Source organism: Apodemus sylvaticus, chromosome 16, assembly GCF_947179515.1.
Source record: "Apodemus sylvaticus chromosome 16, mApoSyl1.1, whole genome shotgun sequence".
NCBI classification, from domain to species: domain Eukaryota; kingdom Metazoa; phylum Chordata; class Mammalia; order Rodentia; family Muridae; genus Apodemus; species Apodemus sylvaticus.
In genome coordinates, this window is record NC_067487.1 from 41486841 (window position 1) to 41512115 (window position 25275).

Here is a 25275-nt window from a genome sequence, read left to right on the forward strand (position 1 = left end):
CTATTTCTGAAGTGTTTGCCAAGGTTTTAAAACACTTTGTCATGAACGTGCGTATGGTGCCAAAAGAGAGAGAGAGAGAGAAAGAAAGAGAAAGAAAGAAGGTAAATCAGAGGGCAGCGCTGAGGATACTCTTTAAAACCCCAAAAGATATTTAACATCCTATTAAATAAATAACTTAGAAGGAAATAGAAAAGGATGTAGACAGAATGCACAAGCATACCATACTATTTGTATTGTTAGGACAGTTTCACACTACTATGTTTATATTTGTAAATCTGATCCAATTCTTCCATGGTGCCACACCCAAAGCTCCTTTGGTTGTGCATATGATATGACCCAAGTGCTTTCCAGTAAATGCTTGCATCTCTTCCTGCTCATTGAATCATCAGGCTTGAATGAGCAAATGAAAGTCTTTGATATGTGTTCATATTCCATAAATAACTTTCCCAAAGATCATTCAACAGAGAGTTCCATGTTCTTTAAGTTCTAGCTCAGAAGTTCAGAAACAAAGACTTAAAAACGAAACAAAACAAAAAAGCCCAGCCCCAGCAACAATATTGTTCACTTGAGGATAACTTCGGTCCAAACTTGATTTGCCTCTATCTTGATTATAAGGCATGACACAATGACACAGAGCTAGTGAAAAGAACTTCATATGTCAGCAGTGAGTACAAAAACATCCAAAGCCTTTCTTCCTTTAAACAAACTGAACTCAGGGCTATGTCTTTGCCTTTTGAGCTACAGCCTTCAGTGAGGGTACTATCTCTTTCTGGCCAAAGAGTCATTGGTTGTACTGCACACAGCAACAGTGCCTTCTATGTGTTGATCATCACGGGGAGGAAGTGAGCTGAGGTGTTTTTCCTTCTTGTTTTTTGTCCTCTCCGGGGAGCTCCTTTTCCATTCAAAGCCACGTACATTTGCCTGCCATTGTGTTGCCAGTTAAAAGATGCGTAGGTGTTGTATCCATTTTCCTCTATTCTCTCTTTCAGCTTACAGTCGTTGTTAAATTCTTTCTGCAAAGGAAACACACAGTTATTTATTCGGATGGTGAGGATCGTGGATTCCATATGATACGAGCCATCTAAAGATCTACACTCCATTGTCTTGTTTACTGCTGCCATTTTTTTTTCTTACATAAATGGCTCTCTTCATATACAATGCCAACGAAAGAAGAGTCAAAAATCCTAACCACAAAACAGATTCTGTGTTTGAAAACACATGAGTCATCTTTGATTAATCACCACAGCCATGCTGTGTCTTCTGGCCCATTAAAAAGTCGACGTGCTTTGAATATAACATGGTTTATGTGCCTAGAATGATTATCTGGAAGCAAATATCAAAATAACAATATTTATGATGATCCAGCTATAGAGGAGACAGTTAAAAATCTTGTTTTTCATAGTGTTAGCTATGGATCCTATAAGTAAAATGGGATTACCAGAAAGGTGAACTTATCACATTTACAAACCTTATCTACTTAAAAATCAACTCAAGGAATGCTTTAAAGCTAAGATATAGAAAATGCTTCGGGGACTGGGAATGCTACTGACTTGGTAGAGTTCATACATAGAAAGCAAAAGGCCCTGGGTTCTATCTGAGCATGGTGGCATATGCTTATAATCCAAGTGCTTGTGTGATGGCTATTCCTGATTGTCAACTACATCTGGAATGAACTACAATCCAGCAAAGGAGGGTACTCCTGTGATGCAGATTTTGAGTCTAGAAGACACAGGCTTCTGACCTGGATTTTGACATGGAGATCCTGAGGCATCATGGTCATGAAAAGCTTAGGCCCAGGCAAGGTAGAACACACCTTTTTATTATTATTAATATTGTTGTTGTTGTTACTATTATTATTATTATTATTAGTAGTATATATTTTCTTTATTTACATTTCAAAAGTTATGTCCTTTCCTTGTTTCCCCTCTAAAAATCCCCTATCCCATCCTCCTTCACCCTGTTCATCAACCTACCCACTCCCACTTCCCTGTCCTGGTATTCTCTTACACTGGGGCATCAAGTTCTCACAGGACCAAGGCCTTTCCTCCCACTGATATCTGACAAGGCTATTCTCTGCTACATATTCATCTGGAGCCATGGGTCCCTCCATGTATACTCTTTGGTTGGTGGTTTAGTTCCTGGGAGCTCAAGGGTCTGGTTGGTTCATATTGTTGTTCCTCCTATGGGGTTGCAAACCCTTTAGCTCCTTGAGTCCTTTCTCTAACACACCTTTAATCCCAGGACACTAAGGCAAACTGAGTTCAAAGTCAGCCTGTGACAAAGTAAGCTCCAAATCCAGACAAGGTAGTACACACCTTTAATCTGGGCCACACCTTCTGCTGGAGACCTACAAAAGTACATTGGAAGAGGGAAGATTTGTTCTTCCTTATCTACTTGCACTTACTTGCCAGAACATCTATTAGAACCTATTTTTTCAGGATTTCAGTTTATACAGAAGACCAGTTGAAAACAACTAGCCTCCTGGAACTAACTACTGGATTCTTAGACTTCCCACTCACAGCTGCCCATTGTTGGGTAAATTGGAGTGCAGACTGTAAGTTGTTACAATAAATTCCCTTAATATATAGAGACATTCCATAAGTTCTTTGACTCTAGAGAACCCTGACTAATTCAGCTTGGAATGCAGAGGTGAGTGGACCACAAGTGAAGCTACAATTATGAGTTCTAGGTTAGCCCTTGCCACGTGAGGCCTTGTTTCAATTCTTCCTTTTTTTTTTTTTTAAAAAAAAATGCCTTGTTTTGTCAATCATCCTGTCAAAATAATTATGAACCTTCTCACTAGGATACCCACCTATACCTGCAAAATTCTTGCACTATTCAAGTGGCCAATGGTTTCAGAGAAGTTTGATAGGTCAAGAATTTTCTCTCATCTGCTTCTTGAATTCAGAATTTAGTATCTTATTCTGCAGTTAATTATAGACATGAAAACTGAAGAAATGTTCCTCTGCTCTTGAAGAAAACTAGAGTAGTTCAGAAACTAAGACCCCATAGCTTCTGAGATTCAACTCCCTCCATCTACCAAAAAGGCATTGTGGCAGATTGTTGACAGAGGCCTCAACTAGGCAATTTCTTTCATCTCAGGAATCTTTATATTTTCTATTTTTAAAGGACTTATTGACTTTTAAATATTATATATAGGAGTATGAGCCTGTATTAGTTTGAGTGTACTGCATCTGGCAGAAGATCACTTAGGACAGAAGAGGTTATCTGAGCTCTGGAAACTCAAGTTATAGACTGTTATGAACCACTATGGGGGTCCCGGCAACTAAATCTGGGTCGTCTGCAAGAACAGGAACTATTCTTAATCACTGAGCCATTGGTCCAGGCCATAAAGTTAAATTCTGGAATATACATTTTAGGTTTCTGTGCTGTAGATCATAGTTTGGAACATAGTGAAACATCACATGTTTACATTGACATTATCAGTTTAGTTTTTCATTCTTGGAGTTATATAGTAGAGCATGCTTCTCATCTATAAAGTACTATTATGTACAAAATTCATTCAGTTATAGGATTGATATTAAGAAGAAAAATAAATTATTTAAGATAAGTCTTTTAATATAATAAAAATCTGTATTAAAAATATTAAATCTTTTTATGAATGTATTTAATTTTTTAATTAATTTGTCTGAAAGTATATGTGTTTCACACTTACTAGAGTGCTGTATAGCTTTAAGAGTAAAAGAAGAGGCCAGTAAGACTGTTAATCGGTTAAGACACCTCAAAGACTAATGATTTAAGTTTCATTTCGAAAAAATACAAGGTGGACAAAGAGAAACAACTCTCAGGTTGTCTTCTCACCTCTGCATATGCGTATTGTAGCATGTACCTGCCTCTCACATTCACATACATACACACACACACACACACATACACACACACACACACACACAGATCGAATAAGCATAATAAACTTTTCAAAAGAATGATTGGGATTATTTCAGATAATTTCATATTGGAGATTCCATAATTGATGGATTTTTTTCCTCTCCAAAAAGAATTTAAAGTGTAATAAGTTTTTAAATGAAGTGTGCCTGATTCAGTTTTCTCACCTCAGATGTCTTGCCAGTTGGGATGTAACTGAGAGGTGCCAGAGTTGTGATCTCTGGAGGAAGGCCTAGATGTTCGTGAGATATAGGCCAATCATAAGTTCATATGTTTAAGAAATCTAGGTTGTACTAATGAAGGACATTCCTCTCTACTGCTAGCTTTCATACTATTGGAAGGTGCTATACAGGATACTGAGGAAAAGTCATCCACAGACTTATCTGTCTGTGACTCTGTGAATTACTGTAATGACTGATGTGACAAGAGATGCCCATGAATTCAATAGTGATACAAATATTATGAGCATATCCACCACTTTTGGATTATATGTAAGGCCTAATTCACAGGAGGAAACACATGCTTGGTACTATAAAGCCAAGGATACAAGGTTGGGGAGCATAGGGGACTTATTGCTATTAATTCGTGAAATATCAAACTTTCCTCTAAATCTCTATCTCTCTACTGGTAGATTAGCACACCATTCAGACCTCCATGGAGAAGTTTTGGATGTTTGTTGGCAACATGTCAGTGAACGATGTGTTATGAACTGATCAGTCAGTTCTATCTTACACTGACCTCCCTAAGCATGAGGAAATATCATGTACAGAGAAAGACTGTAAAAGTCAGAGATCAGAGAGAATAAGAGAAAACTGGCGGCTGGACATGGCAGAACTATTGCATTCAAGAACGCGCCATATCTGTGACTAACAAAACTGCATAAGATCAAGGCAGTCAACTTTGTAACATGGAATAGGAAAGCATTAATGGGGCCTCACTCCTAACCAAGATACTGTGGACAGCTGATGGCTTCAAGAGAAGGGAGTGAGTTTAATATTGAAGGTATGGATGCCACACTAGTGGGTGATTCTACACCTAGGAATGTATAAACAGCATAAAACTGAACCCATGGGTTATTTAAAAAGGAGGTGGCACCAAATTGGATAGAGATGATAAGGAGGTGAAGGTGTATCTTGAAGGAGACAGCGCCAGGGCATTGTGAGTAATTCTTAAAGAATAAAAGTACTTTAAAAGAATTAGGTAAGCCTTGTCTAGTCCCTGATTTTAGTGGGATTGCTTCAAGTTTCTCTCCATTTAGTTTGATGTTGGCTACCGGTTTGCTGTATATTGCTTTAACAATGTTTAGGTATGGGCCTTGAATTCCTGTTCTTTCCAATACTTTTAGCATGAAAGGATGCGGGATTTTGTCAAATGCTTTTTCTGCATCTAATGAGATGATCATATGGTTTTTTTCTTTGAGTTTGTTTATGTAGTGGATAGCATTGATGGATTTCCTTATATTAAACCATCCCTGCATCCCTGGGATGAAGCCTACTTGATCAAGGTGGATGTGTTGTTGGATTCGGTTGGCAAGAATTTTATGAAGTATTTTTGCATCAATATTCATAAGAGAAATTGGCCTGAAGTTCTCTTTCTTTGTTGGATCTTTGTGTGGTTTTGGTATCAGCGTAATTGTGGCTTCATAGAATGAGTTGGGTAGAGTTCCTTCTGTTTCTATTTTGTGGAATAATTTGAAGAGTATTGGTGTTGGGTTTTCTATGAAGATCTGATAGAACTCTGCACTGAAGCCTTCTGGTCCCGTGCTTTTTTTGGTTGGGAGACTTTCTATGACCCCAAGTGTTATTTCTCAGGTGTTATGGGACTGTTTAGTTGATCTATTTGATCCTGATTTAGTTTTGGTGTCAGATATCTGTCTAGGAAACTGTCCATTTCCTCCAGATTCTCCAGTTGTGTTGAGTATAGGCTTTTGTAGTAGGATCGAATGATTTTTTGAATTTCCTCAGTTTCTGTTGTTATATCTCCTTTTTCATTTCTAAGTTTGTTAATCTGGATACTGTCTCTGTGCCCTTTGGTTAGTCTGGATAAGGGTTTATCTATCTTGTTGATTTTCTCAAAGAACCAGCTCCAGGTTTTGTTTATTCTTTGTATGGTTCTCTTTGTTTCTACTTGATTGATTTCCTCTCTCTCCATATCTTTTCAATATAGTACTTGAAGTCCTAGCTAGAGCAATTAGACAACATAAGGAGATCAAGGGGATACAAATTGGAAAGGAAGAAGTCAAATTATCACTATTTGCAGATGACATGATAGTCTACTTAAGTGACCCGAAAACCTCCACCAGAGAACTCCTACAGCTGATAAACAACTTCAGCAAACTGGCTGGTTATAAAATTAACTCAAGCAAATCAGTTGCCTTCCTATACTCAAAGGATAAGCAGGCTGAGAAAGAAGTTCGGGAAATGACACCCTTCAAAATAGCCACAAACAATATAAAGTATCTTGGTGTGACTCTAACCAAACAAGTGAAAGAGCTATATGACAAGAACTTCAGATCTCTGAAGAAGGAAATCGAAGAAGACCTCAGAAAATGGAAAAATCTGCCATGCTCGTGGATTGGCAGGATTAATATAGTTAAAATGGCCATCTTGCCAAAAGCGATCTACAGATTCAATGCAATCCCCATCTAAATCCCAGCTCAGTTCTTCACAGAGTTAGAAAAAGCAATTCTCAAATTCATTTGGAATAACAAGAAACCCAGGATAGCTAAAACTATTCTCAACAACAAAAGAAATTCTGGGGGAATCAGTATCCCTGACTTCAAGCAATACTATAGAGCAATAGTGTTAAAAACTGCATGGTATTGGCACAGTGACAGACAAGTGGACCAATGGAATAGAATTGAAGATCCAGAAATGAATCTACACACCTATGGTCACTTGATCTTCGACAAAGGAGCCAAAAACATCCAGTGGAAAAAAGATAGCCTTTTCAACAAATGGTGTTGGATCAATTGGAGGTCAGCATGCAGAAGAATGTGAATTGATCCATTCTTATCTCCATGTACTAAACTTCACTCCAAGTGAATCAAGGACCTCCATGTAAAACCAGACACACTGAAACTAATAGAAAAGAAACTGGGGAAGACCCTTGAGGACATGGGCACAGGGGAAAAGTTCCTGAACAGATCACCAATAGCTTATGCATTAAGATCAAGAATTGACAAATGGGACCTCATAAAATTACAAAGTTTCTGTAAGGCAAAGGACACTGTTAAAAGGACAAAACGGCAACCATCACATTGGGAAAGGATATTCACCAACTCCACATCTGATAGAGGGCTAATATCCAATATATACAAAGAACTCAAGAAGTTAGACCCCAGGGAACCAAATAACCCTATTAAAAAATGGGGTACAGATCTTAACAAAAAATTTTTACCTGAAGAAATTCGGATGGCCGAGAGGCACCTTAAGAAGTGCTCAACATCATTAGTCATTAGGGAAATGCAGATCAAAACAACCCTAAGATTTCACCTTACACCAGTCAGAATGGCTAAGGTCAAAAACTCAGGAGACAGCAGGTGTTGGTGAGGATGTGGAGAAAGAGGAACACTCCTCCACTGCTGGCGGGGCTGTAAGATGGTACAACCACTGTGGAAATCTAGAGGTTCCTCAGAAAACAGGACAAGAGACTTCCAGAGGACCCTGCTATACCTCTCCTGGGCATATACCCAAAGGATTCCCTGGCATGCAATAAAGACACATGCTCCATTATGTTCATAGCAGCCTTATTTATAATAGCCAGAAGCTGGAAAGAACCCAGATGCCCCTCAAAGGAGGAAAGGATACAGAAAATGTGGTATATTTACACAATGGAATACTACTCAGCAATTAGAAACAATGAATTCACAAAATTTTTAGGTAAATGGTTTGATCTGGAAAATATCATCCTAAGTGAGGTAACCCAATCACAAAAGAATATACATGGAATGCAATCTCTGATAAGTGGATATTAATTAGCCCAGAAGCCCTGAATACCCAAGGCACAAATTGCATAACAAATGACTCCCATGAAGAAGTATGGAGAGGGTCCTGATCCTGGAAAGGATTGATCTAGCATGGGAAGGAAATATAAGGACAGAGAAAAAAGAGGGAGGTGATTGGAGAAGGGATGGAGAGAAGAAGGTTTATGGGACATATGGGGAGGGGGCATCCGGGAAAGGGGGAATCATTTGGAATGTAAACAATGAATATAGAAAATAAAAATATTGAAAAAGAAAAGAAAAGAAAAAAAAGTAAAAAAAAAAAGAAGAAAAGAAAAAAAGTAAAAAAAAAAAAAAAAAAAAGAATTAGGTAAAACAAGATCCCAAATTGAATTAGGGTGGATTAAAGAAAGGTTTGGGATTTCCTGTGCTCATCTGGGATGTTGATTTGATTCTTCAATGGTGATGCTTGAGGGCCAGACTAATTCATCCTCAAGACTTGCTCAGTTCTATGACTCAACAAAAACCTTGAAACGTAGGATAGTATTGCTCAAAGAATGACTTCTGAAAATGAAAGAAAGACAGAAATTCCCCATACATGAACAGAAGAAAATATTCAAAAAGAATAGATACAGAGAAAGTTTCACCAATCTCTCATGTGTTTGCTCAGAGATTCTTCCAGACAGGCTTACATAATCAATAGAAATCATTTTGGAAATAATAATAAAAAAATAAGAATCTCAGTGTTTTTTCCTGGCATGTAGATGTATACTAGTATGTAATCATGATTTTTAGCAGTATACTCTTTAGATATTTAGTTCTTATATGGACTAAAAGCAGAGAACATGTTTTCTAATGGAGCTACTGGGAAGGTAGGTAAGGTTTTGCATTATAATGCTCTGGAAACTGAGTGGATCTAGTGTTTATTTTGTAGTAGTAGTTGTTGTTATTCTTTGTGGTGGTGGTGGTGGTGGTGATAGTGTTGGTAGTGTGTGTATGTGGGTGTATATGGGTGTGTGTGTGTGTGTGTGTGTGTGTGTGTGTGTGTGTGTAAGCAAGAGGACAACTGTGGGAGTCATCATTGTCCTACTATATGAGTTCTGGAGACTGAACCCAGTTAGATTTGGGAGAACGAACATGGATCTAGATGTTGTATGCATAGTGAGAGAGATGGCTAGCTCAGTCTTCTTGAGGACTACAACCTGTTAGTAGAAGGTTGACAGCAAACACACCAATGATAGAAATACCAGATGATGGTCATTTCAGACACTGAGCCTATCTAGGTAATATCTAGGTAATATGGTAATATTATAGAGTACCTGGGCAACATGTTCGAACAAACAGGTTGAATGAAGAGGCTTATAGAGAATATAACTCAAGAAGAGGTATCCACAAAGCTCAGGAGATGTGCCAGCAAAGAAGGGAATGGGGAACTAATAAGAAAATGTCACTTATTTTTTTAATGTCACAGTTCATTTGAGAGTGGGTTATTACTCTCTTGATATCATAGTGTAAAATAAGCATGTTTTATCATTAAAATTGGTTTCATTTTTCTCACAATTTAAATTGTATACATTTACTTTCTTAAGCTAACTTACATTAGATGGCTCTGTATCATATTAGCTTTAGCTATGTGTATATTTAAGTACCTCTTTAAAGAGTATATGAACACACTCTTATATACTGACTTTGATACAGTGGAACAAGAAGGGACCTTTAGTTTAGTTTTTTAAAAGACCAAGACCTTTTGCTTTGTTGATCAAGATAGCTTTGAGCTCATGGGCTTAAGTTAGCCTCCTGCCTCAATCTTAGGTAGCTGAACATGAATGTGCAGGCTACTGCCTGGATTCAGACATTTTACTTTTGTTTGTTTTGTTTTGTAATTTACTTTAGAGGTGATTTATTTTATGTCTATGAATGTTCAGCCTGGGTATTTTTCTGTATACTACCTGAATGTCTGGCACCTAAGGATGTTAATAGAGTATTTTATGGTCTGGAACAGGAGTTTCCAATGTTTCTGAGCCATCATGTGAGTACTGAGAATTGAATTTGCGTCCTCTGCCTGAGCAGCAGGTGTTCTTAGCCACTGAGCCATCATCTCTCCATGCCTATGACGTTTTTGAAAGAAAAACTATAAGCAGATGTGTTTATTTTGTAGTAGTAGTTGTTGTTATTCTTGATGGTAGTGGTGGTGGTGATAGTGTTGGTAGTGTGTGTATGTGGGTGTATATGGGTGTGTGTGTGTGTGTGTGTGTGTGTGTGTGTGTGTGTGTGTGTGTGTAAGCAAGAGGACAACTGTGGGAGTCACCATTGTCCTACTATATGAGTTCTGGAGACTGAACCCAGTTAGATTTGGGAGAACGAACATTTACTTCCTGGACCATCTGGTAAGGCCCTAAACATGTTTAATAAAATCAAAAGCAAAAACCACTATTTTCTCAAAAGTTGTAAGAATTTAAAGCTCTAAATAGAGCTATTTTAAAAACTGTTTTATTGCCTTTTTAGGCTTCTTGAGGGAATAATATGCAATGAAGAAATTGAATTAACATTCCTGTGGCCCTCATACCAGGATTTGTCCTGGTATGACTGGATTGTCATTTAACAGTAGAGCTGATATGAATAAAAGACAAAGCTAGACCATTCCTAGACTTATGGGCCTCAACTCACAACCAATGACACAGACAGCAGCTTGCACCTTATGGAATTTATAAATGCTTAGTCCTTAGACTCTGATCCAGACAATATGGGACTGTGTTTCAACATTATGTTGTTTAACAAAGCTTCACACTGATTTGAAGCTTACTCAGGTTTAAGAACTACTGACCACCCATATGCTAATTAATAAAATAAATTTACATATTTAACGTTAAGTTTTTAATAACTTTGAAAAATTTAAAAGTGTATAATATATGGTTAGAAAAAATGTGCTTATTAAATACCCGTGTCAAATGTTACTATATATTCTCCAAACATATAACTAAAAATTTATGCATGATGTATTCCCTCTATGGTGGAATTCAGAAAAATTTAAATTCCTTTAGCGATTTTTGGTACAGTGCTGTGATCAAAACTACAAGACATATCCATAGTCATTGATTGTCCTGCTTGTATTATTCTTAAAATGGCAATTAAGAGATTGAAGCAGAGAGAGTTCTGACATCATCACAAGGTTATTGTACTACTAATAGTCTTCTCTTACAATACAAGATAGCTGTTCTGTAACTATTTTGTATTTGTTGACATTTCCCCATATATATTGTAAAATGCTTGAAGTCAAAGCTCTCTCTGTCTCTCTCTGTCTGTGTGTATGTGTGCATTCACATGAGTGAAGGAGCTTTGTTTGGGAATAAGTTATCCTACGTATCTGCACTATTATATTGAATATGTGATCTTCCTGCCTCAGTCTTCCAAGTGCTATGATCACAGTTGTACATTTCTATGTGCTACTCTATACTTCTTCCTTATACATTCTTGGGAGGTAGGCCAAACAGTATCTGGTACAGAGTAGCCAGCCACATGTTGAACTAAGACATTTCTTCTAAATGTCTAAATAGCATAATTGGTATACTATGTATAATACTGCTTTAATTATGACTGTGATTTTAATTATAACTATTATTTTATGTGAGGTTTCAGTCAAAAAGACTTTTTCTAAACAAACTGGATGTGAGTTTGAAGAGGTCATATTCAAAGTACTTAATACTTATCAGTCTACCCAAGACTACATGAGGAGCCTACTAAAAGAGTGTCCTCTATTATTGCAGGTAGAATTTTTTTGTAGAATTAGACCCTACTGTGAAGACAGTACTTTGTCTTTACATAATGTCTATAATGTTCATGCATAATTAAAATTAATCACTATTACCTAGGTATATGAAATTCTAGGGTTCAAAGTATAGCCTAGAAATTTATGAATCTCTTGACTTGTTTCATTATTTATGATTTTAACAAAGTACCCAGCATCTGAGCCGTGGTTTTCTCTTCAACTGTGGCAGATACACATAGCGCATGATGTTCTATTCCACCCAAGTTTTTTGTTTTAAGTTTCCATCCAAGTTGTCATCTCTAGTCCCTACACTATTTCATCCAGATGCTTCCCTGAAAGGCTGATTGGCTTGCAGTTTTGAACATTCACAAATGTCAGTAATAGCCTGTGTAGTAGACTCATTGGCAAGCAATTCAGGAGATTATAGAGTTGAACAAGATGTTTGCCAGCCCTTGAGATGCTGTGAATCCTATTAGTAGCGATCAAATAACAGCAAAGCCATTCAGTGTCTTCTCTAGGAAACCATCCAAATCTCTGGTATTAACAGTACAATGTGTTTTGAAAACAAAATCAGACTACTTACTGAGCCATAGAGTTTCCCCTTCTTGTTCATGGCTAAGTAATAGTTGCTGTTGATGGCTTTGACGGCAACAACTCCGATTTCTACTGATGTTATCTCTAGGACACCTAAAATACACAATTACAAAAATGAGCTGTAAAGAGTCATCATATTTAGCTGGGAGAAGGTAAAAAATCAAAAGACATGATAAAGTACATTTTATATTATTTTCAAGGCAAAAGACAAACAATGGGATAGCCAAACTGAGCCAAAACTTTTGAATGTGTTGAAAACCCCAGCGAGCATATGAAACCGGTAGTGAGGCTTTGAGAGGTTGTCCCTCGATTTGTACTCTGAGCATATACAGGCAAATGCTGTTTTAATTAAAATGCTTCCTTTGCAACCTCTGCATTTTCAACCCCATAAATATTGAAACTACTCTACTCATCTTAGCCTAGATTTTTACAAAAACTTATCAGAGCCTACATCTGTACTGTGGTATTAAATTAAATCTGTAGCATATGTCAATGATCTGTCAGATTTACCTCAATCTGTAAAAACAATGGTAAACTATTTTTCCTTTGGAGCACATTTAGATAAACTAAATCCCTTGGCTGCATTTAACTGATAAATTCATTTCTTTGACCAACGTGTTGACATTCTGAGGTACAAAGAAATTTGTCTCAGCATCCACACCATCTTACAAAAGCAGATACAATACTCCAGGTTAAGGGAGCATCTCTTTTTCTAGAAAGAAGGGAAAATGGACAGAAGTAGTGATTAGAAAACAAGAGCATTTCTTCCAGTAAAAGGCAGAGTTTGGTGTAGTAAAGATGATATATTCTTTGAAAAGTTTGTAGCCATTTGATCCAGAATGCAAAAGCCCACTTGTTTTGCCTAAGAAGATCACAGATTAAAAATGACTTGATGACTTTTAATAGAGCTTGCTCAGGTTGGATGAGCAGGAAAATGAAGAGAGTGTAGCACTGGAAATGCATTTGACTCCTGGCTCTGCATCTCTTGGGAAATGCCCACAGAAGTCAGCAGACTGCCCCAGTCTCAGAGTCATTTGAAAAGTGGCCAACATAACAATATTTCTTACAGAATCTTGCTGTGAAAACTATACACAAAACAATGATTAGAATTTGTTTAGAACTCAGGGCATCAGTTAGTATTAGAGGCACCTTTTCTCCTAATAGTTCTGAAACTTGGAACTTCTTCCCAAAGCTATGAAACTTTTCCATACATCAGATGAACCTTCATTGACTTAACCAGATAATGTGGAAGAAAATTGTAAGTTCCCACATATTGTGTATCACCTAATATGACACACACCATCTTAAGTAAACTATATAAAATGTATATTCAAAGTTTTTCCACAAAAGAACAAATGGCTTGCTTATACCCAGGGCATGAATGGTTTCTCTCCTTTTCTTTTCAAGGCTAGTCTACTAGAAGCTAGAAGAAATGAGAGAACAACAAAGTTGGCATTAAAGGAGACTTGTGCAGGGAAACCTCTGTCCACGTGTAGAGGAAATATCTAACCTCATACAGCACAATCTTCATCAACAGAGAGCATCCCATTGCATTTGCAAGGACAGATTATAAGGTGCATTTGGGACAATGTTTTCATCATTAATATTTATTGCCTGTTGGAGGATATTTGAACCTATTTCTAGTTAGGATGTGGCTCAGCCACACCTTTAATCCCTCTGGCTGGAATACAGACAAGCCCTTAGTGTTTACCTTTAATCCCAGACAAAGTAGTTTGAAAGCGATGTCAAACTGAGTGGATGAACAAGTGATGGATTAGAGAAAGATTTGACAGGCTAGAATATGCTCGACTCTCATGAGAAGAGAGAGCAAAGGGAAGCGACTTAAGGGAGAGCAGACAGTACAGGAGGAAGCGAGTCCAGCACAGGACACAGTAGAGCTCGTGGAGAGCAGGGCAGCAGGGCTGAGAGGGAGAGTGGAGCAGCTCAGAGGGAGGAAGAGGCAGCTTTACCAGAAGAGTTTTATAGAGACAGATTGAAGAGAGAGTAAGCTTGACACAGGGAAAGACAGAATGAGCAAAAATGAGGAGCCATAAGATTAGAAAAGATTGGGGCTGGAGAGATGGCTCAGCGGTTAAGAGCACCGACTGCTCTTCCAAAGGTCCTGAGTTCAAATCCCAGCAACCACATGGTGGCTCACAGCCATCCGTAATGAGATCTGATGTCCTCTGCTGGTGTGCCTGAAAATAGCTACAGTGTACCTACATATAATAAATAAATATTTAAAAAAAATCATATTAAAAAAAAGTTTAGAAAAGATTGCTAGAGTTAGTTTGAGGCCAAGCAGGGCAATTCAGAGAAAAAAGCCAATTTGAATAAGTCATCTATCTGGGAAAGGACTTTGAGCCAGAACATCTGAGTTGAACCAGCCAGGTAGAGTTCAGAAAGAACAAGGAAGGGTAAGCTTATTCAGCCACAAGTCTCAGAGGCAGCAAACATTCTAGGCCTAGATTAGATTGTATTGTATGGAGGCTGGAAGCTTCCAGAACTAGGCGTAGCACATGGAGGCAATAAGGCCCCCAGACAACAGTTACATCAGGTGAATAAAATTTATTTTTGCATTACCCTATGCCAGTTGTTGCCCTCAGGGCACTCACAGACATCATTTGAATAATTTAAAATGTGCTCTCTTGTGGTTAGTTACTGTAATATCTATAACTGTCCATCAAGGAGGTATTGCCATTCTTGTCATTAGTAATAGATTGGAAAATGAACTATAAAGGTACATAATATAGCTCACATACAAGGTCAAGACAAATCCAGTCCTGTGACTTCTTTTCTCTACATGTCTGGTTATTTTCCTTTTCTTTCTCTTTGGCCTTCCTACAATTGGTTTCTATAGAAACCATCTGGCACTATAACTCATTATTAAACAACAGCATGCTATTCTCCCAATGATATTGGGGTGCCACTTGGGAAAATATCAGAGTTTCAGAGAAGGGAAAACTTTAATAAACTTATGACAAGGAGAAGATTCTAGCTAGACAGGAAGTGGCATTCTGATGTGATGTAAAACTACTTAAGCTGCTGTGCTTTCAAAAGAGGGAGCGCAAAGTGTCAGTAAACTGTGAGATATTCCACAGGGATTCTACTGAGACCGGAAATTGATAGACAAGAGAGGCAGGAAGAACGATTTTAACAAACAATTGTTTAACAAACAATAAGGCCACCTTTCTTAAGGATAGGAAGTAGGCTGGAGCTATGGTAATGATACCATGCTGAATAGAGGAAAGGACACAACACCAAATCCCTGGCTGTCTGTTTGAAGACTCTGTGGCATACAAAGTGTCAGAGAGTCTGCTAAGATACACTCGGGGCTTTTTGTGTTTTACCTCCAATGGGAACTCACTGTTTAAAGGACTGACCCACCCCTCATTTTTTTAAACTTTACAGCTAATTTGGGCAAGCATATAAATATTTACTTTTAAGCATTTTAAAACTGAGGTATTAAAATGTACATATTGAAGGGCCATCACATGATGCTCTAGAATGTATGTGTATTGCTTGATGTTATATCAGAATAAGTTTGCCTCTATCTTCAAAGAAGGTTTACTACTCTTTCAAAATAGAGAGAGGAAAGACTTAGGTAGCATAATGCCCTTTTGAGTTCTGAAAGTAAGTCTGGGTTGTACCACAGGTCACTAATGTATAACTTGAAGGCTTTGTAGGACACAGACAGTGGCTGCATGCATCGCAAGCACCTGTGAGTGTGGACACCTCTTTCAGAGGGGCCAAGCCTGCAGGTGTCTCTGCTTTTACATATGTAAATTGTACAGTTCATTTCTGGAAAAGAACTCCAGGTTTTTCTGAAGACTCATCTCCTCTATTGAAGGGGTTTAAAAAGAGATGGGGTTAAGGGAATGTGGCACGGCGGTGTGGGGGAAGGGGGTGCCCACACAGGCCCTTATCCAGGTACCTCTTCCCCCTTGAGGGGCCACACACACATAGGCATGGTATAGAATAGAGTTTATTCAGACCTCTTCCCCCTTGAGGGGCCACACACACATAGGCATGGTATAGAATAGAGTTTATTCAGGGTAGAGGATGGGAGTTAGTGGGAGAGAGAGAGAGAGAGAGAGAGAGAGAGAGAGAGAGAGAGAGAGAGAGAGAGAGAAAGTAGAGTGGAGGCCGGCCATGACCAGAGTGGAGAGAGGAGGAGGGGAGGGGAGCCCAAGGGGCAGAGAGGTAAGAATATGTGGGAGAGCAGAGAGAGAGAGCAAAGAGGGAGAGGAGAGGCAAGTAGCCCCTTTTATAGTGGGCCAGATCTATGGGGTGGAGCATACCTGGCTATTGCCAGGTAGGTATGGGGTGGAGCTTAGACAGAATACCAACATCTATAATTCATCTTCATTGAAGAACCACAATAAACTCCTAGTTTTTTATTTGTTAATTGGGACAAACTGCTTATAGCTCACAGGGCCATTGGCATTTTAGGGAAAGGCTAGTAAATCTGTGTCCTGTGAGCTGAATCACTATGGTACCAAGTTAAGTAATTTACCATAGTGGTTCCCACGCTCAAACCTGCCTAGCAATCATCTGGACAGCATGTTTAAACACAGATTGGTAGGTTTTTCTACTCTGTAGAACTAGGCTGGGACCCCGGAATTAGATTTTCCAGCATGTTGGTTTTCAGGCAGTGTTAGCTCTGCTAGGGCAAGGACCACCCACTGTTCTATACATTACAACTGAGAGGCAGGGACAGCTTTGATGTACAAAAGCAAAGGCAACACCATGTGGAGAGAAGTAGAACCATCCCAGGAAGAGATACAAATCAGGGCAGCAGTTAACATCCCTGGCAAAAGCTTTTGACAGTTGTGCATAGAAGAGGGTTTTCTTCTGAATAATCAGTTTCTTCTTGATAACTATATAACTGTCAAAATATGAATTCGGGATCTAGGTACTATATCTGTATTGTGTCTCTGGCCATGTTTTTAAAGACCTGGAGTAACATTATTACCAGGAGTTAGAGAACAGCTCAGTGGCTAAAAGCACATACTGCTCACAGAGGACTGGGGAAACCCAATTCTTTCTTCTGCCCTCCATTGGTGCCAGACATGTACATGGTGCACTTAACATGCATGCAGATGAAACGTACACACATATAAAATAAAAATAAAGATTTTAGTATCAGATTTGTTTTCTTACAAATATGATTGTAGAAATGTTAAAGGAAATTTAGGAGACTTCAACAATTTTTATGGACACTTTCAACGGATGATTTGTATCGACAATCTAAGGAGTAAAAATCTGTATGTTGTCCTTAATACTGTGCTCCTCCTGGTGAAGCTGGTTTAGTACAACTGGGATTCATTTTATCCCCAGTCTTTCAACCCAGGGTTGAAAGAATATGCTTTTTCTAGAATGACCCCCCCCCCTTGTTTTTCAAAGAAGGAAAGCACAGTAGACCAATGACTAGTCTAAGTCTGGGCTAATTGGTACAGTTATAGACATGGACTTCCTGTTCTGCATAATGCAAGACAGCTATTTGGTTTTTCTATCAGCTGCAGTGCCTTCCAAGACACTTGACACTGACTTAGAACTACAAATAGCAATAAGTCTCAAATGAGAAGAATCATTACCAATGTTCCAGGCGGAGATACATAGTTCCTACCTTGGTAAAGACCAAATGACCTTTCTTGTCTCACTTAGTAACTCAAGACCTAGAAAAGAACTAAGCAATCAGCTTGATCCTATAGACAAGAATGGAGGCCAGTCATAAAAGAATTATAAATTTATGACTGTGTTTAATTAACTGGTAATTTAAAGAAAACATTTAAGCTTTTAGTCTGGGAGATACAGCTCAGTGACAGAGAATTTACCTAGTATGTTCAAGGTCTTGTGTTCCATACATAGCATCAAACACACACACATACACGCATGCATGCACATAACTAAATAATCAACTCACTGACACTGACCTAATATTAAATAATGTGAGAAATATTACCATGAAATCCAAATACAATTCTTTAAAATTTTGCTGACTTGTTGAATTCTGTTTAAGACATTTCCTACAAATAATCCTTGACTCCAAGTCTTTGATGCCCATCAGTAGTCAACAAATACTTGAAGTTAGTGATCTCAATGTGTCTTTTCACAGTCTTGGCTTGACATTTTTTCTAGCTGTTTTGTCTCATTGGTTATTTTGCTTTCCTTTCTGTTGCTGTGACAGATACTCTGAAAGAGCACGACTTTGGGGAAAAGGTTTTATTTGGCTTATGTTTCTGGGTCATAGGCTGTGGTTTCAGGGAGGTCAGGGCAAGAACTCAATTAGTCACATCATACCCACAGTCAAGAGCAAAGAGATTACATGGATGTTCCTTTCTCTCTTTTTGCTCTCTCATCTCTTCTACTGTTCAGGAAACCCCTGTTTAGGAACTGGTGACCTTTCCAATAGCATAATAGAGTGGCTTTTCCTACATTAATTATCAATTAAGACAATCTCCTACAGAGTTGTCCACAGGAGAACATGATCTAGGTAATGCTTTATTGAGTGTCTTCCCAGTGAAGATTAAAAACAACAAAAACAAATAAACAACCCTAAACCTGCTCTTTTTTTATTGGATATTTTCTTTATTACATTTCAAATGTTATTCCCTTTCCCAGCCGCCCTGCCCCCGCAAACCCTCTATCCAACCCTTGCTTACCCTGCTTCTATGAGGGTGTTCCCCAACACATCTACTCTGGCATTCCCATACAAAATGCTCTTAGGCTAGATCTACTGGAGTAAGGAGGCTTTGGTAAACATTAATTCTTATGTAGTGTGTGTGTGTGTGTGTGTGTGTGTGTGTATGTGTGTGTGTGATAAAACTAAGCTATAAATCATTTTCAAAAAGCTGTATGGAACTAACGCCTGTGATAACTCTAATTTAAGGCCTGATGTCACAGCCTCAAAATAATAAAATATCACGAAATAAAAAGACTATTTTTGTTTTGTTTTGTTTCCTTTTTTATTTTAAGTGAGAAGAACTGAAGGTATTTAAATCTCAAGGAAGGCTATACTCTAGCCCATTGTAAAATCAGAGAGGAGCCTGAAGAAATGTAGAGAATGTCTGCTTCACATCCCTTCTCTTGTACAAGAGATAACACCAGGGATCCAGAGAGATTGAAGAGCTTATCCAAGCACCTGTAGAAAGGTCACTTAGGACCAGAAGTAAATCCTGCGCCTATATTCTTCCTGAGGCTCCTATAAACATTTATAAACTGTTGGCAGCCAAGAAAAGACTTTATATCGACTTTATGTTTTATAGACTAATTCATCTTGTTCATTACACTGAAACAATTCAGTCTACTGGACTCTGACCATTGCTTTTTATTTATAAATGGAGAAAGAAATTAACATTAACAAAGAGGGTTAGATGAATTACTGCATGGAATAGTCCAACAAATTATCATTATGCTAATATAGATATTTATCTTAAAGAGAGTCTAATGTTTACCATTTTATTACTTTTAAGGTAAATTTTTCTAATGAGACATTGGAGCACATATTGATTTTTCCCCCACAAGAAAGTTGTGTTGAAGGATTCATATGTCAGGTAAACATGGATGGTTCTAAGCAGTAAAATACTTAATATGGAACAAGTTTTAGGCATGGCTCAAACACATACATGTGTAATGAGTTTGATAAATTCTCACAACGATATAAATTAACCCTAAATTCTTTCTATTGCTACTTAGAAATGTGAATTTTGATTTGGTTGTGCAATGTATTAACAGATTTTTTTTTTAAATTATAACTAACTTGACAAACTATATTGTCTGTTAATTTATAATTAAATACTCAGCTTGGTAATTTATGGTGTTGGCTATGAGACATTATGTCCCCATACTTAGGAAGTTCATATCTCTCTAGAGACTAGCAAGAGTGAGTTAGACCAAGGGTAGAAGTGATATTCCCAAAGTCCATGGAAATGCTTTGTATTTGTACAACCCACAAGACAAAGAAAACAAGGCTCTGGACAGAACCATGTTCTCATTTCTTATCACTACTAAAGTGCAGGCATTACTTTGCAATGTAGGCTGGAGTGGGTACTTTCATAAATTAATGTAAAGTGCTTGCTTGGTGCAATAGTTTGAAATCATATAAAGACAAAAGGTAAAGTAGTGTAAGCCAGTCATTCTAGTCTGGACAGAGTAAGAGAGTAGCACTGGGCTGGGAAATATTCTAGGAATAAACCTATTCCTTTAACCACACAGGAGAAAGGAGGAATGCTCCTTTTTCAAGAAGGAGACTAGGTACCAGAGTACAAGTTTATGACTCAGGTTAGTAACTGTGTATAGGATATAGAGTGTTAGGGTGTTAGGTTAAGGTGTTAAAGTCCCAACTGAACACTTCTGTTGTTGTGTTAACAATCTGCAAAGAAATTCTTAGAAAGAGTGGATTCTACCTAACACATTATGAGCTCCTCATGTGGACAAATAAAATATATTATTTTAGTATAGCATTATATTAGAAAACCAATGCTGATATTGGTTGAAATCTGTCTGTTCCTGAGAAACAAAGCTGCCCTTTCAGAAAAATTCAAGTTAATAAACAAAATGAACATACTTGTACAAATTCTGTGCTTACAATACTATGATCGACAATATTGTAGTTTTAAGAAATGTTACATGCATATATAACATATACACATGAGAGAGAGAGAGAGAGAGAGAGAGAGAGAGAGAGAGAGAGAGAGATTTTGGAGAAAGTTTGAGCAATATTATAAGTGAAATGATTTGAAAGCAACATTTAATATTTAGAACATTTAGCTAGCAATTATAATATATTTCAGTTCCAGTTCTCATACACATAAAATATCACCATGATAAGGAAACAGAGGACAAAAGAGATTAATAAGAAATCAAATTCTAAAAGTAATCAGAACAAAAGAGACCCTGAACAAAATAATCTAATCATTGGACTTACTCCACTCAATTGTGTTCACTATATATATATAATTCTAAATTTGAATATTTGAATTTACTTCATTTGTATTTTATTCAATAATATTAAAACTTAAAAACAATTAGAAAAATATACAAGCTAATAAAATTGTCTTAAATTTCATTTGGGTATATCTAACTCAGCCTGTGTGTTTAATAACTTCCAGCGCTGGCTTGGGCTCTAGCTCCACAGTCCAGTACTCACCTAGCATGTGCAAGATCCTGGGTTCAATTGGCATATATGTGCACACAGGCATACACTAATAAACTACAATATTGTATCATGAAAAAAATGCTTCAATTTACAGTTAGCTGTAAAGATCTAAATGTCTTCATCTCCAGAAACACTCTGTATTACATAAAATAGGTAGTACATTACAATGAGGAATTTGGGTCAATTTGCTCAATCTTGATGGATTTAAGTATTGTTGGGCAATTACACACTCAGTGAGAGGCATCAGTCCATTATGATATATAATATCCATAATTAGTTATAATTAGTAGTTCCATCACTAGCTAGCAAGACCAAAAATGTTTGAAAAATCTTACCAGATTTTCAGTCCTGGCTATTTAGGTTAGGTTATGAAGTTTTGGAAATATCTACGAAGAAGAATTGGTTGCCCAGTGGCAAATGAACACCCCTGAAAACATATATGCAAGGACAGTAACATTACACAGACTGAACAGGTTATATTTACGAATATACATATACACATATATATGCAATAACAATGTTTTTAGAGGCCATGAATTTGAAGGAGGGTTTGGAGGAAGGAGAGGGAAGAGAGAAAGCTTGTAATTGAAGTGTAATCTTGAAAGTAATAATAATAAAATAATAACTAGCAGGCACCAACAGCCCAGTAATGCTCAATTTCTTTTTCAGCTGTTTCACTTCTCTTGCTAAGACTAGATGAGAATAAAATTGGTTGAAATCTCCTTATTTTAGTATAAACACTGGAGAATCCCAGTGACAGTTGTTCTTGGATAAGAGTCAGAGCAATTTTGTTTTCACATTAGGAGCTCACAAATGGTATTTTGATAGATGAAAAGTTAGAGTCCTTATCTCAATGTTAGGAGATATATGTGTAGTTTTCAATTTTATGAACACAAGCTAAAACGTAGCACAGTGGCATGGCCTGATTTTCACAGTTGCTGTTATTTAGTGGATGGAGAGACAGGTAGATGAATAAAAGAACAACCAGGAAACGACTTCAAATTCAAATTTTAAAAATTAACCAAAACATCCAATCAAAAATAGAGATTCCCTCTAATATACATATATATATATAATTGTATATATATACACATATATATATGTATATATGTAAAGTAAAGTATGACAGATAATAGCAACAGAAGGAACAATTTTTGTTATGGGTAGATTACAACTATTGTGTAACCAAATGTCTTTCTGTTAGACATAAGTTAGGCATGTACCATTGTGAAAAATTTGTAGTATGTTGGTTTCAAGCCATTTCATATTGCTAACCTTTGTCCACACAGCAGAGACCAGAGCTGTGATGAAGAAAGAGGATGGGGAGCTCGAGTGGAGGCAGAGGAGAGACAGCTTGCTTGTGGTTTGCTGAAAGCACAGCACTCTTATGTCTTCTCAGTGGCCTCACCTGTCACCCTTACTTCTTGCTAGCCTAGCAGTGCAGGGTCATGGAAGATAGCCAAAATATAGCCTTGGGAGAACTTCATTATTCTGAAAAAAATGCTCATGGGAAATATATGTTTATCAAACTCATTTTCCTTTAGATAGAAGATAGAAGTACGTGTGCTCCTGGTTTCTGTCCTCCACAGTTCAATTCTGAAGCTCTGATGTGACTTTAGGTGAAAAATGGAAGCCAGCTTTTCTCTCTCTTACTGCCTGCACCCCTAAGCATGGTACTCAACGAGGCTAAAACTGGAAGAACTACAATTGTCCTCTACACTCAGCACTCTCAAGTCTATGGAGGAATTCCTTACGTGTTTTTATATATGTGTATTTTTCTCAAAAGCAATACCTTGAAAGACTCATAGCACAAAGCAACGCTGACAAAACCTCGTTGACACTCTTTGATGTTTAGTGCTTAAGACCCTTGTGGGGAACAAAAGAGCCACTGTCCATTTCAAACTCCAAGAGAATGAACGATAAAAAAGAACTTTGAATCTAAATGAGAATTATTGTACTTGAGGTTTTCTTACTGAATCCACTTGTTTCATTCACAAGCACCAAGGACTATTTCTCTCTCTCTCTCTCTCTCTCTCTCTCTCTCTCTCTCTCTCTCTCTTTTGTGGCATAGTACAGAGTCCTGGGAACTTTTATTAAAAAGAGAATTCTGAAAGAGGTCATCTAAGCACAAAAGGCCAGCATCCCAGTCGTAGCCCTGGAAGTTCTTTGTCTGAGAAGCTTGGCCAGGGATGTGAAGGTAAGGAGGTCTACTACAAATATCCAAATATAAACAATTGTTTGTTGACCCTAAAACCCTGGTGAGTGTTTTCTTCTTGAGTACTTAACAGCTCTCTGACATGGTAGCAGATCCTATCTTTCTTCCTCCAGTGAACAAACAGCCTTCTCATCCTTCTTTGCCTTCACAGTCATTCAACACTCTAACTCTGAAGAGGATGACAACATCTTTCCTTTAGGTAGACTTAAAAGACTCAAGGAAGAACACAGCCGTTTAACACCCCTCTTCTTCTTCATTATTGCCGTCTTCTGTTTGTATTGTTTTCCCTACTTGCCAGTCCACAAATACCGCCGCTAATACTTACGTTTGTGGGCCTGGGCTCTGATCTAATTGCCCAGGCTTCTGTCACATGTCTTGTCTAGCTACACCAACTTGATTTGCAGAAAGAAAGCTTGAGAGACATTTCCTTAGATGTCTTCCAAATCAGATTTTGAGGACTGAGAAAGCTATTCTGCTAGATTTGCTTTCACCTTCAACTACCCTGAAAAAGGAGTGACCTCCACAGGAAATGGAATCTTGTGGAATCTGATACTTTTTCCTTTTCATTTCTCTCTGCTAGATGACTACTACAACATAAGCCACCCAAACTGGAAAATCAGAGATATACTCACATCAAAATTTATGTTAGCAAAAATCTGCTGGCATAGGAGTAAAATATAAAATCAGTTATTTTCTAACAAGATAACTTTTCCAGAAAGATATTATATATTTCCCCTAGTCCGTACTATCCTCCTATCTGTGAGAATATAACCCTTAGTTTCTCTATATCTGCACATAAAATATTTTGAAATTGAACAATAGGGTGCTGATAAGGATTATTCAAATGGATTCCTATCTAAACTAACTGGTTGACATAGTTGAAGATTTATAAATGTAGACTTTGGCCTTCTATTAGCAAAATGATGCAAGTCATTGACTTCTCTTAGTTTTGTACAGTCTAGGGTTTTTTTTTATTATATATGTCAAAGTAGATTTATCTCAGATTTGGTTGACATGTTTGACGGTAACCTTTTAAGTTTGCACCTTTTTTTTTTTTTTACCTCAAGCAGAACCCATAGCCTCATGATAATCTAAATGAAAATATCACCAAATGAATATGCTTCCAATGCCAGAAACATGTGATTTAAAATTTATGGATTAGACTTAAGTGGTTCAGTAAAATTTACCAGTCTCCAATACAAAACAGCTGTTTTTAGTGGCATGCCAGGTGAAAGTTCCCATGCCTTAAGGATTGTTAAACAGACGAGTCTAGCTCCAGTTCGTCTTTAGAACGACTAAATCTGTGAGTTGGCACAGTTTCCTTTCCTACAATAGCCAGCTTGGCTTCCCACTGAGACATAGGGTTCTCAGTGTTTGTCTATAATGAGCCACATGGATAGTAGTTTCCTCTTGTGTTTCATAAGCTGGCCTTTTATATGTATGAACTCATCTATGACTTACTTATTTTAAATGTAGTTTACTACCTCACCCTTCATCTGGGAGTTGTTCCCAATCTCTAAATTTGTCAGTAAATAACTTTTCAAAATTTCTAAAAGGGTTGCATTTTCAAAATCAAGTTAGTTAGATGAGTGGTATAAACAAGGTGTTAGGAGACAGTCAGTGCTTGTCTTTCTCAACAGTGGTCTTATGTTACAACTGAGACAGCCTCCTTTTTTTCTCTGTGGCTTCAG

The 25275-nt window shown here is 37.5% G+C and overlaps 1 protein-coding gene across 1 annotated transcript in view; it reads right to left on the reverse strand.

The window, feature by feature from the left end:
- Window positions 1–616: 616 nt before the first annotated feature.
- Fgf10 (fibroblast growth factor 10) overlaps window positions 617–25275 on the reverse strand; it is a 77061-nt gene continuing 52402 nt past the window's right edge. The window contains exons 2-3 of the mRNA XM_052159829.1: window positions 12199–12302; window positions 617–1013 (exon numbers count right to left, since the gene is read on the reverse strand). Coding sequence (XP_052015789.1) covers window positions 816–1013; window positions 12199–12302 — 302 coding nt within the window. The 3' untranslated portion in view covers window positions 617–815. The remainder of the gene's footprint in view (window positions 1014–12198; window positions 12303–25275) is intronic.